At 43.5% G+C, this 13,935-nt stretch overlaps 1 protein-coding gene across 4 annotated transcripts in view; it reads left to right on the top strand.

Moving 5' to 3' along the window:
- The first annotated feature begins 5,132 nt into the window (after positions 1-5,132).
- Positions 5,133-13,935, top strand: part of CDK13 (cyclin dependent kinase 13) — a 123,964-nt gene continuing 115,161 nt past the window's right edge. For all 4 annotated transcript variants that reach the window (XM_043588521.1, XM_043588519.1, XM_043588520.1 and 1 more), the window contains exon 1: positions 5,133-6,346. In XM_043588521.1, the coding sequence (XP_043444456.1) occupies positions 5,133-6,346 (1,214 nt within the window). The remainder of the gene's footprint in view (positions 6,347-13,935) is intronic.

The following is a 13,935-nucleotide window of genomic DNA, read 5'->3' as shown; positions in this document are numbered from 1 at the left end:
AGTGCTGGAAGATGTAGTTTTTAGCTAGGCACATTTATACCCCCTCCGAAACCAGTGTTCTGTTACTTATGATCAGGGAGAATCCATATTAGGAAGGTCTCTAGCAGTTTAGTCCACCATTCCTATTCTGTAAATAGGTATCCTTCACCTTTATTGAACCAGCAAGAACTCTACCCCCAGTACCCCCAAATCCCCACCCACTCTCACACACAGAGGTAGCATTGCTCTTCTGCAAAGGGTTGATAGCCAGTGTGGGTTCTGAACTGTGTGAAAGATGAGCATGGGAGAGGCACATCTTTCACTTCTGAGTCTTACTAGTGAAATTGATCTTAAAATTGTATTACAAATTTTGCATTCTATTTCCTTTTGCTGGGAAATTTATTACTATAGTTGTGTTCAACATAAATCTCAGGACTGATAGCACTGTGAAACATCTTGTAATTCTTAAAAGACTGGACTACAAACCTAGACAGACTTGGGTTAGAATCCAGATCCAAATTTACTAGCAATGTACTTTGGGCAAGGCATTCAAACTATGCCTCAATTTCCTCATTTGTAAACTGTGGTAATAATTTTTATAAGTCAGATGAGAAGACAATTTATGTCCAAACTGGAAAACCTTAATGTGCTGGAAAGGGGAAACTATTAATAATTACGCTTCAGCAAGTGGCATAAACCAGGACCGCCCCAGGCAAACCCAGAACTATGGTCACCCTACTTATAGGTACTGATGAGGATTAAATGAGAAAATAAAAATGAAGCACTTAGCATAGAGCCTGATACACAGCAAGTGCTCAGTAAATACTAGCCACTACGTTTTTGTTATTGAATTGAGAAGTTCGACTGTTTTAGTTGACAATCTTCCATGTGATAGTGGGCTGACTTAAGAAGAGCTTAATTTCTTTCAAGGTGGAGAAAAACCTAACTGAAAGTCAAACAACCAGGCTCTCCAGAGGCAGAACAGTGTTGAAAGACACTGCAGAAATTCCTAGTGATAAGGATCCTGGAATGATAGTGAATGGCCTGTCAACAGTTTGTACGTTAGAAGCATGAAGCAGAGAATCAGAATTTTAATGATTTTATATACTATTTCTCAAAGGTTTTGATCTGAGGATCCTTTCATACTCTTAAAAATTTTTGAGGCCCACAAAGAGCTTTTGTTGATGTGAGTTATATCTATTGATATTAAAAATAAAAGTGGAGATGGGGCGCCTGGGTGGCGCAGTCGGTTGAGCGTCCGACTTCAGCCAGGTCACGATCTCGCGGTCCGGGAGTTCGAGCCCCGCGTCAGGCTCTGGGCTGATGGCTCAGAGCCTGGAGCCTGTTTCCAATTCTGTGTCTCCCTCTCTCTCTACCCCTCCCCCGTTCATGCTCTGTCTCTCTCTGTCCCCAAAATAAATAAATGTTGAAAAAAAAATTAAAAAAAAAATAAAATAAAATAAAAGTGGAGAAAATTAAAAAGTATTCATCTGAAATGACAATAACCCCATCATATATTAACACAACAAACACATTTAAATTAACTATCTTTACAAAACAAAACAAAACAAAACAAAACTGAGAGGATTATTGTTTTACCTTTCTGGAGATCTCTTTATCGACTGGTTTAATAGAACCAAAACTGATTCTCATTTCTGCCTTTTTATGCCATTTGTCGCAGTATGTTGTTTCAGTGAAAATATATGAACAAGATATGTCCTTGGAAAAGAGAGGGAGTATTTTAATACCCTTTCCAGATAATTGTGGTTATTCTTTGATATTACATCAAAACGCCACAGTAGTTTCTTAAAGGTTAGTTGTAAAGTGGAATCTCAAATCCTATCCATGAATGTTTTGTGCTGTTATATTAAAATCCCTCAGTCAGTCTTGCACTTTGAATGAATGTTTTACTCATGACTTTGTAACATCACCCATTACTCATATGGAAAATATCAGTTCATGGAGTTATGCAGATTTTCCAAATGTTTACATATTTCAGAAACCTAATACCTTAGAACATTCTAGAAAACAAATGAACACACAAGCACACATTCTATTAGCCACCAGAACGATGATGTCATCACATGTCATGTCGTCTCTGGAAAACTCCACCATACATTCATGAAAGAATTAGAATAAAAAAGACAAATCATATCTTATTATTAGGAAAAGTGTTCTGACTGCATGAGTCGCTGAATAGGTTTTAGTCTCAAGGCATACTTTAAGAACAGCTGATATGGTACGATATGACTGTTAGATAAAGAAAGCAAAAAACTTACCACCTGTTTTTTTTTCTTTTAAAATCAAGAGGCAATAAATTATAACACACAAACAGGAAAATACTAAAATATAGTCCCAACTGGCAATTTCAAACCTCTTTATATGAAGACAAGTAGACAAGCTTATAGAAACAGATGGCTTTTAATCTGAAGGTCTTTCTCATTTTTTGTTTTTGTCTTTTGTTTTTAGTTTGGAGTCTATTAATTATTAGTATTTCATTGTATGCAGGCAGGTATCTCTCAAGAGCTCAAAATGCTTCATTTCTTCCACTTCTTCCCATTGCTCCCAAGATAGAATCTTTACAGAAACATGTGGGCAGCAAAATCCCACTAAAAATATTTTAGTACATCTTTTCTGTTTGCAACCTGGCCTGGAAGCTGCCCATGAATTATGGGTCAAGTTTTTTTACAAGTATAGATCACATTCTCACGTGAAATTGGTTATAGATTTGAGAAACTGCTAAATAAGTCTCTTATCTTGCTCCCCTGCTCTGTTACTCCAGGCTTTTCAAAGTACGATGATAGTAGAGGTTAATCCTATTTTTTGGAAAAAAACATGTCCTAACTGGTCTTTAGCAGGCTATACGACCTTCACTCAGCATACTGCCAAGGAGGAATTTGTTTTAGGCCCCCTGGCCCTTACTTTTCTATTCCGTTTTCCAGTGCCCTTACCACTTCCTTCTGGCTGCACAGTAGAGCCCACTGTGTGGCCCACCCAGGCCTACCTTCCTGGGCAATGCTTTGCCTCCTCCTTTATCCTTCAGCAAACACATACCCTTTGTATTCTTTCTTTCAGTAAAGTCTGATTTTAGCTTAGATTAGTCCAGTCTGAAATACAGTGTTAGTGGATGTCAAACCAATTAAAATATTTACACTAAGGTATGAATGATGGAAGCATACCAAGTGTTTGGGAACTAAGAACCAACTGATGATCTGAAAAAACAAACATGTAAAGGGGTTACTACTTGTAGCCACTGAATGGACTGCTCAGCTTTTTTTCAAGTATATTAAAAGCCAATAACCCATTTAAATTTCAATCTAATTATCCTATGAGCCCAGTCTATAACTGAAAGGCAATTTGGGAAGGCAAGAACGGAGACATGAGGTCACCGAATGGCTACGTTTGGCAGCGCCATAGGTTTAGATATTAAGAAGAAAGTGGGTGAAGTGCCAAGAGGGCAGTCCTCATTTGGGCAAAATGTTTTGACTTCTAGCTGCTGGTAATAATTTTGGGATTTCCAGTAGTTCCTTTGGAAGTTTCATTTATTCCCCAAATCAATTCAAGGCTCTTTCTTTTTTAAAGTAAATTTCAGTGTTACCAAAGCTCAAGACTCTGATTCCCAAGTGTGCTTTTAGGTTAAGATGGGGCCTCCAACTTGGGTGTTCGTAAGACAGTTTAAACCAACGCCACTTCTGCTCTCTTTTGCACGGTGCCCTCTCTTTTCCTGTCGCAGCTATTCCATCCCCGGGATTTGGCTGAGGGTACAAGATAGAATGACTACCCAGCCCAGAGGCTCCTAACGGCGTTACTAATGAGTCTCTAGATTCTTGCTGTCGCCGTGACCTTTCAACAGGCGGGCGGTGCAACACCGCGTTGGACGCAACAGGCACGACCGGCGTGCCATCACTGCGAGAGTCTCGAGCGACAGCAGTGGGCGGTACACGAAACCTCTCCTTTCTTTAACCCTTCTTCACACAGAGTCCCACCCTCACCGGAAGTGAAGCCGTTTCTACGTTACGCCACTTCCGGCCCGCGCGCCCGTCTCCAGCGGGAGCGAGCACGCTGGTGCGCGGCAACTTTGTTCCCGCCTCCTTTGCCCCGACACCACTCACCTTCGGCTTTCTCGGAGCGTGACGTGCGTGCGCGTCCCCGGCCTTGCGTCAGGGCCGAGGGGAAAGGCCGAAAGAGCGAGGCGAGAAGGAGGGGTTGTGGAGGTTAGGGCCCAACCAGCAAGTCCCGTCGCCCTCCCTCCTCCTGACGAAGATCGGCGAGGGAAGGGGAGGAGCGAGCCGGGGCCGGCCGCGCACACCAGGAGCCTCCTCGTGGAGGGGGGGGGAGCGGAGGAAAAGGGAGCTCCGCCACCTCTGTTCGCGGCGGCGGCGAAGGAAGAAGAAAGTCAGGGCCCGAACCCACCGCCACAGGCTCAGAAACTCCCCCCCCGCCCCTATCTCCCCGGAAACAGCCCCCCGCCCAGCCCCGCACACTCGCTGCCCCAACCGTGAGCCGCAGCCCGGTCGCCCCCGCCTCGCCCCGCCCCGCCGCCCGTCCCTGCGGGCGGCAGAGTGCGCGAGGCCCTAGGCCGGGAGTTGTTGTCAGGCCCAGGCCACTTCCGAGGCGCCCGCCGTGTGTCGCCGCCACCACAGGAGGACGACGTCGACGCTGAGGAGGCGGCGGCGGAGGCGTGTTGTTGTCTCGCCCACTCCCCTCCCCTGAACTCGCACCCAACGTCAGGGCGCGATGGAGTGAAGCGGAGACGAAGGTGGTACTTCCGCGTTGCGCTGCCCGAGCCGAGAGCGCGGCCGAGGCCGCTCCCCCACCCCCGGGGGCACTTGGAGGACTCCGGACTCCCCCGCAGGTCAGCGCCCGGCGCATCTGGTGTTTTTGCTGCTGAGAGGACGACGAGCACGATCGCGAGCTCTGCCACCCGGATTCCTGCTTCCCTCAGGCCCGGAGGCCGCTGCATATCCCACTGTGACCTGGAACCCAGGGACCCGAGTCCTGACCCGGATTATCGTGGCGCGTCCCCTGGCCGGCCCTGGTGCTCGGTGTCCCTCCGCCGCCGCCGCAGTTCCCGTTTCCGGCGGGGGAGATGGCCAGGATCTGACCCGGGAGGAGGCCGCACCCGCGCCGCGCTCTGCGGCGGGCTCTAGGCGATGCCGAGCAGCTCGGACACGGCGCTGGGGGGAGGCGGGGGCCTGAGCTGGGCGGAGAAGAAGTTGGAGGAACGCCGCAAGCGGAGGCGATTCCTGTCCCCTCAGCAGCCGCCGCTGCTGTTGCCGCTCCTGCAGCCGCAGCTCCTGCAACCGCCGCCGCCCCCGCCGCCTCTGCTCTTCCTGGCTGCTCCCGGCACGGCCGCCGCCGCAGCCGCCGCCGCCGCGGCCTCCTCCTCTTGCTTCAGCCCGGGCCCCCCTCTGGAGGTCAAGCGGCTGGCGAGAGGCAAGAGGCGCGCAGGAGGGCGGCAGAAGCGGCGCCGCGGGCCCCGCGCCGGGCAGGAGGCGGAGAAGCGTCGGGTCTTCTCGCTGCCCCAGCCGCAGCAGGACGGCGGTGGCGGTGCTAGTAGCGGCGGGGGTGTGACCCCGCTGGTGGAATACGAGGATGTGAGCTCCCAGTCCGAGCAGGGGCTGCTGCTGGGGGGGGCCAGCGCGGCAACGGCGGCGACGGCTGCCGGGGGAACGGGGGGCAGCGGCGGGAGTCCGGCCTCCTCCTCCGGCACCCAGCGGCGCGGGGAGGGGTCGGAGCGCAGGCCCCGCCGGGACCGCCGCAGCAGCAGCGGCCGCAGCAAGGAGCGCCACCGCGAGCACCGGCGGCGGGACGGGCAGCGCGGCGGCAGCGAGGCCTCCAAGTCCCGCAGCCGCCACAGCCACAGCGGCGAGGAGCGGGCCGAGGCCGCTAAGAGCGGCAGCAGCAGCAGCAGTGGCGGCCGCCGGAAAAGCGCCTCGGCCACGTCTAGCAGCAGCAGTAGCCGCAAGGATCGAGACCTGAAGGCTCACCGGAGCCGGACTAAGTCGTCCAAGGAGCCGCCTTCGGCCTACAAGGAGCCGCCCAAGGCCTACCGGGAGGACAAGAGCGAGCCCAAGGCCTACAGGCGGCGGCAGCGGTCCCTGAGCCCGCTGGGAGGCCGGGACGACAGCCCGGTGTCCCACAGGGCCTCGCAGAGCCTGAGAAGCCGCAAGTCCCCCAGCCCGGCAGGAGGTGGCAGCAGCCCGTACTCTCGGCGGCTGCCACGCTCCCCGAGCCCCTACAGCCGCCGCCGCTCCCCCAGCTACAGCCGCCACAGCTCCTACGAGCGGGGCGGCGACGTGTCCCCGAGCCCCTACAGCAGCAGCAGCTGGCGCCGCTCCCGGAGCCCCTACAGCCCGGTGATCAGGTGAGTCCGCCGCCGCCTGGTGCGCGCAGGTCCTCCGCAGCGCTGGCCAGATCCCCAGGGGGCAGGGAAAGTGGTGATTGGCCTCTTGGAGCCACTTAGCTCTACAACCGGCCCTAGAAAACTCATCTTCAGACTGGGCTTCAAGTCGGGAGAGGCGTTTTCGCGCGCCCACGACACCTTTTAGTGGGTTGGAGGGACAAAGCAACAGGTCCCGCAGTTTTTTTCTTCTCGCTCGTGCAGGGAAGATTTCTAAGAAAGAGTTCGAAGTTTTCAACTTGTTGCATTGATATATTCACAGATTTCCCTCAACTGCTCTTTGCTTTTCCAGCACAATTACTTTGGGTAAACCTAGATGTTTTAATTTGTCATCATTTTGAAAGCCCTATGAAGAGGTTTTATCGTTGGAGATTTAGGAACGGACTGCAGCTAGGGCCTAAATATTGTAGGAGAGAATCAGAAACACTTGCTGATGTCAGTTAGATGTACTTTTCAGATGTTTCAGGTGATTAATACAACGACAGAAAAAGGTTTTCTGTAAAGTTTATTCTTTTAAGATGTGGAAGCCTTATAGTTCTAAATTCTCAAGACAAGGAAGATGCCCGATTTGTGATGTTCTTGTGTGGAATGTTTTTTTAAGTGTTCAAAAGTAGAAAAAAAATGACAACATTGTGGTTTCTCTGTTGGTTTGTGATGACCACCCAGTTGCTAATGACGTATAATTAATTGGTGTGACCAAGCAAATGGTCTGGTACATCCTTACACTATTACACTATTTACCATTACTTTAAGGTTACTGTTTACATTTACCATAAGTTAGCTATACTTTTAAATATCAGGATCTTTGTTCAGGAATCTTTAAAAGGGGTAATTAAATCTAGTGAAATTGGAGTAAATCTTTTATGTAGTTGTTATACCTTGTTACGTAATTCTTCAGGAAAAGTGTGTGCATTGATATATGCATACCTGTGAAGCAAAGTGAATTAAAAATAACTTTTGAATATTTTGTAGGTTCTTAAATCCTTGAGCTGTCTGGAAATTCTAGGCCTTATATTTTAGGGTATTACAGAATGACGTTTGCATCTGTTATGCTTTTCTTATTGGCCTTAGTTTGCAGTAATGCCAAGTGGATGCTAAGAATCTCTAAGTAGAAATTATGTTGAATCTCAATTCATGTATCTGTAAAATTAGCAGATCTCTTTGAAGTGTCAGCCTAGTAAATATTTGTGAAGATGTGATTGGAGTAGAGATCTGGGTGTGAGTTTGTCTTTAAATGAAAACATCTGTGTACATGTGTTTCTTACAGTGTTCAAGTACACTTAAAATGCTGGTCGATGCCTTAATAAAGACTATTAACAGTGACCACTTAGCTTTTATATCTTGTAAGACTTTGCATTTTACTTTTAGTTAAAATATTTTAGGTTTGCCAAAAGGCTTGCTTTCTTTTCTTTTTTTTTTTTTTTTTTGCAGTTGACTGTTTTTGAAAACTGATTAGGTTAAGTTTCAGCACTTTACATTGTAATTTTTAAGCGTATGATGCAATATAAGAGTAGATTTATGTGTTTGTTTGGTTTTTTAGTTGCTGGTTACTTTAGCAAGGCCCTGCACTATGGTGCTGTGTATTTTATATATGTTGTAGAGTAGTGGTATGTATGATTAGGATTATTCATCTTTATTACCAAATATTTATTAAGCACATTATATGCCAGTTACTGTTCTAGGGACTGGAATAGATTGGTGAAGGAAGATGAGGTCCTTGCCCTCATGAAGCTTGCATTCTAGAGGGCCATTCATTGCTGAATCTTTTCATGGTGTTTATACTGACCACCAGTATTTCTAATGGATTGGATTTGGAAGAGGCTTTAGAGTATCTTGGCCAACATTCCTGACAGCTGTCCGTTTGCATTTGGTGTGTGCCTGAAACATCCAGACCTGGGAAAACATTATTTTGAGATGGCCTGTTCCATTAGATTTGGGACTTGAATTCTAGTCCTGACTTAGCAAGACCCTCTCTTAAAGGCTCCCGTTTCTGAACTATAATGGTAAAATGCTTGTGATTTTTGGATTATTTCAAGGATTAAGTGAAAATTTGTGTTTTGTAAAGTATAGAAATACTATAGATTATGATAGAAATGTAATGTCGAGTTATTATTGCGTAGTTTGAATTATTAGAATTCTTCATATTGAAACAGAAATCTATCTCCATATAACTTTCTACCCATTGCTTCAAGTTTATCCCTTTGGAATGATACAGAGCAAACCTGTATGCCACCTCTTTAAAATGTAAAGACACTTCCCATGTCTTCTTTTCTTCTCTAGGGCCAAGAACTTCATTTTTCGTGAGGTGTGGTTTTTAAAGATTTTTAAATATAACAAATGTGTTATAACTGTTTAGGAAATTGAACTTGTCCAGTTTAATGCTAAAAGTTTTATTTACTTTCAGAATTTAGTAATGTCTTAAGTGTCTCATGTTGTTTAATGAATAGACTGCTAGATCGTGAGCCTTGTGAAGGCAGCTATCCTGTCATGCCCACCACTGTATTCCTGGTGTTCAGCATGGCATCTGGCACATGTAGTCTCCTAATAATTGTCGAATGGGTAAATGAAGGGATGATGGAGTTTATGGAGCATGTGAAATATTACAGTGGGCCTGGATTGCATAAGTATTTAATAGAGACCATGTGCTATGCTATGAGAAATATCAGTGAGATCTTTTACCAGTCCACATGGACCTAATGTATTCATAAATTGTCAGTGTAATATTTTAAGGAAATGCATGCACATTGAAAATGGTATTGAAACCATGGTATGAAGTTTTTTCTTGGTGTTAATTCCTAGAATAAATCCTCTCCATTCTGTTGACTTCTAAATCACAGTTTTCTCTAGGCCTTCATCTGAATTTTCAGTCCTCTCCTCCTGCTTTTCTTTTCATCAGTCCCTCCTTAGCTTTACGTTTTCTCTGTATAACCAGTTTACCATATTTTCTTTACTGCTTGACTATTGGGGTGTGGGAAGTCACATAATTTTGCTGACTGGCCCTATCGTAAGTGTGAGAGTGTACTGAAGAGAGAGCTGTTTAATAAAGGGAGGGAATGGTACTGAGATTTGGATTTTACTATATGCCAGGCATTGATAAATACTTATCATACACTCACCCTCAAATCCCCTAAGATACACTTCTATTGATAGACTGGGAAACTGAAGCTATAAAAAGTTAAGTCAGCTTGGATTCAAACCCAGGGCTGACTGAAGTATGTGTTCTTGATATTAGGTATTGGTATTGTCATGCATTAAAGGGAGCTGGCTTTCAAGGGAGCTGACCCCCTCATGTGATAATCTGTTTTGCTGAAATTCATCTCCCTGTTTGGTTATTTATTGATTTTTTTTCCTGGCCATCTTTGCAGCATTTTGAAATTTTTAAAAAAGAAATTCTTCCCTAAAGATTGTTTCAGCTCATTTGGTCTTTATTAACTTGTAGTTTTTATGAATATGAGTCTAAAAGCATTCCTTGAAGGCTTTAATTATACTTAGTTATTGACAGTTGTTTTGTAATGGAATGTCTTGATCTGAAGTCACTCAAGTCTCATCAGTTACAACCAGTATAATAAATTGTTATATATACTGTAATTGGTTCTGTGTCTGAAATTGTGGAAGTTGTATTTTAAATGGAGCAAAAGCCTCCATTACAGGATAGTATAGAGACCCTGAAAATCTAAAGATGGGTGGACCCTAGGTGTAAATCAGTGAGGTTATTAGTATTTACTTGCATGTGATTTGGGATACCTCTGTCATGATTTATTTAGTGTATTGTCTTAAAATCTGTGTTCAAAAATATGTAAAATAAAACCGCTCCAGGATAATGAAAAAGCTCCTATTAACCGATAATGCTACTGATTTGGTTTGTACTTACTAGAATGGTAGTATCCTTAGATGAATGTAGTTCTTAAAATGCTTTTTATTTTTATTTTTTTATTTTTTATTAAAAAAATTTTTTTTTAACATTTATTTATTTTTGAGACAGAGAGAGACAGAGCATGAACAGGGGAGGGTCAGAGAGAGAGGGAGACACAGAATCTGAAACAGGCTCCAGACTCTGATCTGTCAGCACAGAGCCCGACGCGGGGCTCGAACTCACGGACCGCGAGATCATGACCTGAGCTGAAGTCGGCTGCTTAACCGACTGAGCCACCCAGGCGCCCCTTAAAATGCTTTTTAAAAGTGTTGGGTGTATAGGATACTAGAATAAGTGAAGAAATACACAGAAGGAATGGAAATTTAGGTGAAGTGTCTTAAGTGTCCAAACCTGTAGTCACTTATTTCATTCTCATAGTAGGCTTGTGTTTTGCTTCTTCTCTGACCAAACTTTACCCAGCATTTATATCTATGTAGTCCTTATCACATGTATATTTTTTAAGTTTATTTATTTTTGAGAGACAGCACAGGTGAGGGAGGGGCAGAGAGAGAGAGGGAGACAGAGAATCCTAACAGGCTCTGCACTGTCAGTATAGAGCCCAACATGGGTCTCGAACCAACAAACTGTGACACTATGACCTGAGCCGAAATCAAGACACTGCTCAACTGACTGAGGTACCGAGGTGCCCTGCCCCATTTATCATATATTTGTTCTAACACTGGTATTTCTCCCGTTTTCATTTTCATTCAGCACCTTAGTTCAGGCCCTAGTTTTCACTCAGACTTCCTGTTACCATTCTTTTCTTCTCTCTTCTTCCATCCCTTTCTTTCCACTTCATTCTTCATCAGAATTTTCTTTTTTAATTTCTTTTAACATTTATTCATTTTTGAGAAACAGAGCATGAGTGGGGGAGGGGCAGAGAGAGAGAGGGAGACACAGAATCTGAAGCAGGCTCCAGGCTCTGAGCTGTCAGCCCACGAACTGTGATATCGTGACCTGAGCCGAAGTTGGACGCTCAACCGACTGAGCCACCCAGGCGCCCCATCAGGAGAATTTTCTTAAAGTCTTGGTTAGATTGTGTCACTTCCATTTTATAGAATTAAGTCCAGACTTTTCAGTGGATTTTCAGGTAATACCTTTTATGATCAGGCCCCATTCTATCAGAATTCTATTTCCAGAGGCCCTTTTATTTCTCTGTATTCTTGCTCTTGCTGTTCTTTTACCTTGAAATGCCCCTGTTTTTCCCTCTTCTCTGCTTCCGGCTTTGCATTCAAATCCTAGCTCCAGTTTAACCATGTTGAGGTCTTGCTCCATTCATCTAGAAAAAGTTAATTCTTATATTACTGCAGCACTTTGCTTTATCTTTGTTATAGAGCTTCAAAAAATTCTATTTAATATTCTAATTATTTGGCTGCGTACATTTGTGTTTTCTCTGTAAGATTGTAACCTCCTAGAGGACAAATTTTAAAGTGTATTGATTCGTGGTTGAGTTAGTTTAGATAGCATTTTTCACCATAGATTAATGAAAATCAGCGTTTGTGCAGAATCCAGTTGTGTCTCTAAACTTGGAATTTTGGGGATGCATGGGTGGCTCGTTCTGTTAAGCATCCATTCTGGATTTCGGTTCAGGTCATGATCCCACAAGCCCTGCGTCTGGGTTCCATGCTGAGCATGAAGACTGCTTGGAATTCTCTCTCCCTTTCTTTGCCCCTCTCCCATTTGCATTCTCTGTCTCTCTCAAAATAAATAAGTAAAAATTAAAAAAAAAAAATACTTGCTATTTTGGTTCACATATACTCTAGGATAGATGAAGTAATTATTTTATTTTGTAAGGAGAAAAGCTAAGAACTTCCTTTTTCTAGCTGCTTCTTTACTGGCATGAGTTGAAGATGCTGGGACTCGTTTTCTGTGTGAGTAGAATAAATTCAGACCTAGTGTTTATATTTGCACTCTGGTACTAATCAAGATAAGTGATCTGCTTTTCTTGGTGAAAATTTTCTGAACAAGTTGACTGTATGTCAAGCTTTATTTCCTAACTGAAAAATTGTAGCTGTTTCTGAAAAATAAGTGGAAAATTAATATTGCTTAATATTTATATTTTAGATCATTTTAATCTGTTGTTTTACACTTTCTCTGTGAATATCACTTAATTTTTTTTTTAATTTATTCATTTACTTTGAGAGAGAGAGAGAATGAGAGAGAATTCCAGGCAGACTTCACACTGCTGGCCAGAGCTGGACGTGGGAGTCTTGAACCCACGAACCAACCACGAGATCACGACCTGAGGTGAAGTCTAGAGTCAGACACTCAACCTACTAAGCCACCCAGGCACCCCTCATTTAAATTTTTATTGCTGTTATTTTGGTTTTGGTTGGCTTTGTTTCATAGCTAGATATTTATATCCTTTTAAGTGGATGTCAGAAACAAAAGTATCAAGCTAGAATCAGAAGTACTACTTGTTTGCAGTGATTTTTGTTACTTGAATTTCTACATATGTAAATCGTAAGAGAATCTGGTTTGCTTAATGTATTTGGAAAACAAAATGAATGTAGAGAATAAAATCTAGGTTAGAAGCTGGAATTTATTTTTAAAGTTTTAATTTAAATTCCAGTTAGTTGATGTACAGTGTAATACTAGTTTCACGTGTGCAATATAGTGATTCATCACTTCCGTACAACACCGGGCGCTCATGACAAGTACGCTCCTTAATCCCCATCACCTATTTCAAAACCCATTCCTTCTTCCCTTTGTCTCTGGTAACCATCAGTTTGTTCTCTATAGTTAAGAGTCTGTTTCTTGGTTTGTCTTGCTCTTTTTTTCCCCTTTGCTCATTTAAAAACTGGAGTTTATAAAAAAGAAATGAAAAAGGTAGTGAGAGGAACTGAAAACTGAAAGTAGTTAATGGGCTGCATGCCTCCCCACTTTTGTTACTGCATTTTCAGTTGCACAGAGGCACTTTCACTGAGATATGTTATTGATTCTCCAAACTTACTTTATTTAATATTAAGTTAATTATTTCACCATTCTTCAAATCATTTCTTCTTCTGATGCTACTCTTGAGTATTTTTCACCTGTTTACAAAGATTCTAGAGAATCATGGTTTTTCGGTTACTACAGAACAGTGTGAGAGATTAAAAGTCCTTCTGAATCCAACCACCTGAGATGATCATCTTTGACATTTCTGAATAACATTCTTCTAGACTTCTCTCTGCATAATATATGGGACTTATGCATATATGCAAAGCATAGAGACAAAAGATTTTATATAAATCTTAGGAGTTATGGGAATATACTACAATGCTGTTTTGTACATTGTACTCTGTAGTATGTTCTTTTTATTGGCTTTTATTATTTTGTTGTATGGATGTACTGTAACTTGTTTGGCCAAGTCCATTTTGCTAGAATCTTAGTTTTTTATTTTTGACATGTGTATGTATTTGTTGCAAATATTTTGTGTGTGCATTTGTCCCGTTAAATCCCATATATTGGACTTTTCAGAGGTAAAATTGTTGGGTCAGAAATGGTACTCATATTTGTAATTTTGATACACTGTCATATTGTCCTTCAGAAGGCTCTTACCGTTTTTTATTTCCCAACAATGTGCCACTGCTCATTTCCTCAGACCTATCATCACTCGGAGTTACCAGATACGCGATTATTTTTTTATTTGCTTTTCTTT

The sequence above is a fragment of the Prionailurus bengalensis genome, chromosome A2 (assembly GCF_016509475.1).
Source record: "Prionailurus bengalensis isolate Pbe53 chromosome A2, Fcat_Pben_1.1_paternal_pri, whole genome shotgun sequence".
NCBI classification, from domain to species: Eukaryota; Metazoa; Chordata; class Mammalia; order Carnivora; family Felidae; genus Prionailurus; species Prionailurus bengalensis.
The sequence above is the reverse complement of the archived record's forward strand: the minus strand, read 5'-3'. Positions and strand labels throughout refer to the sequence as shown.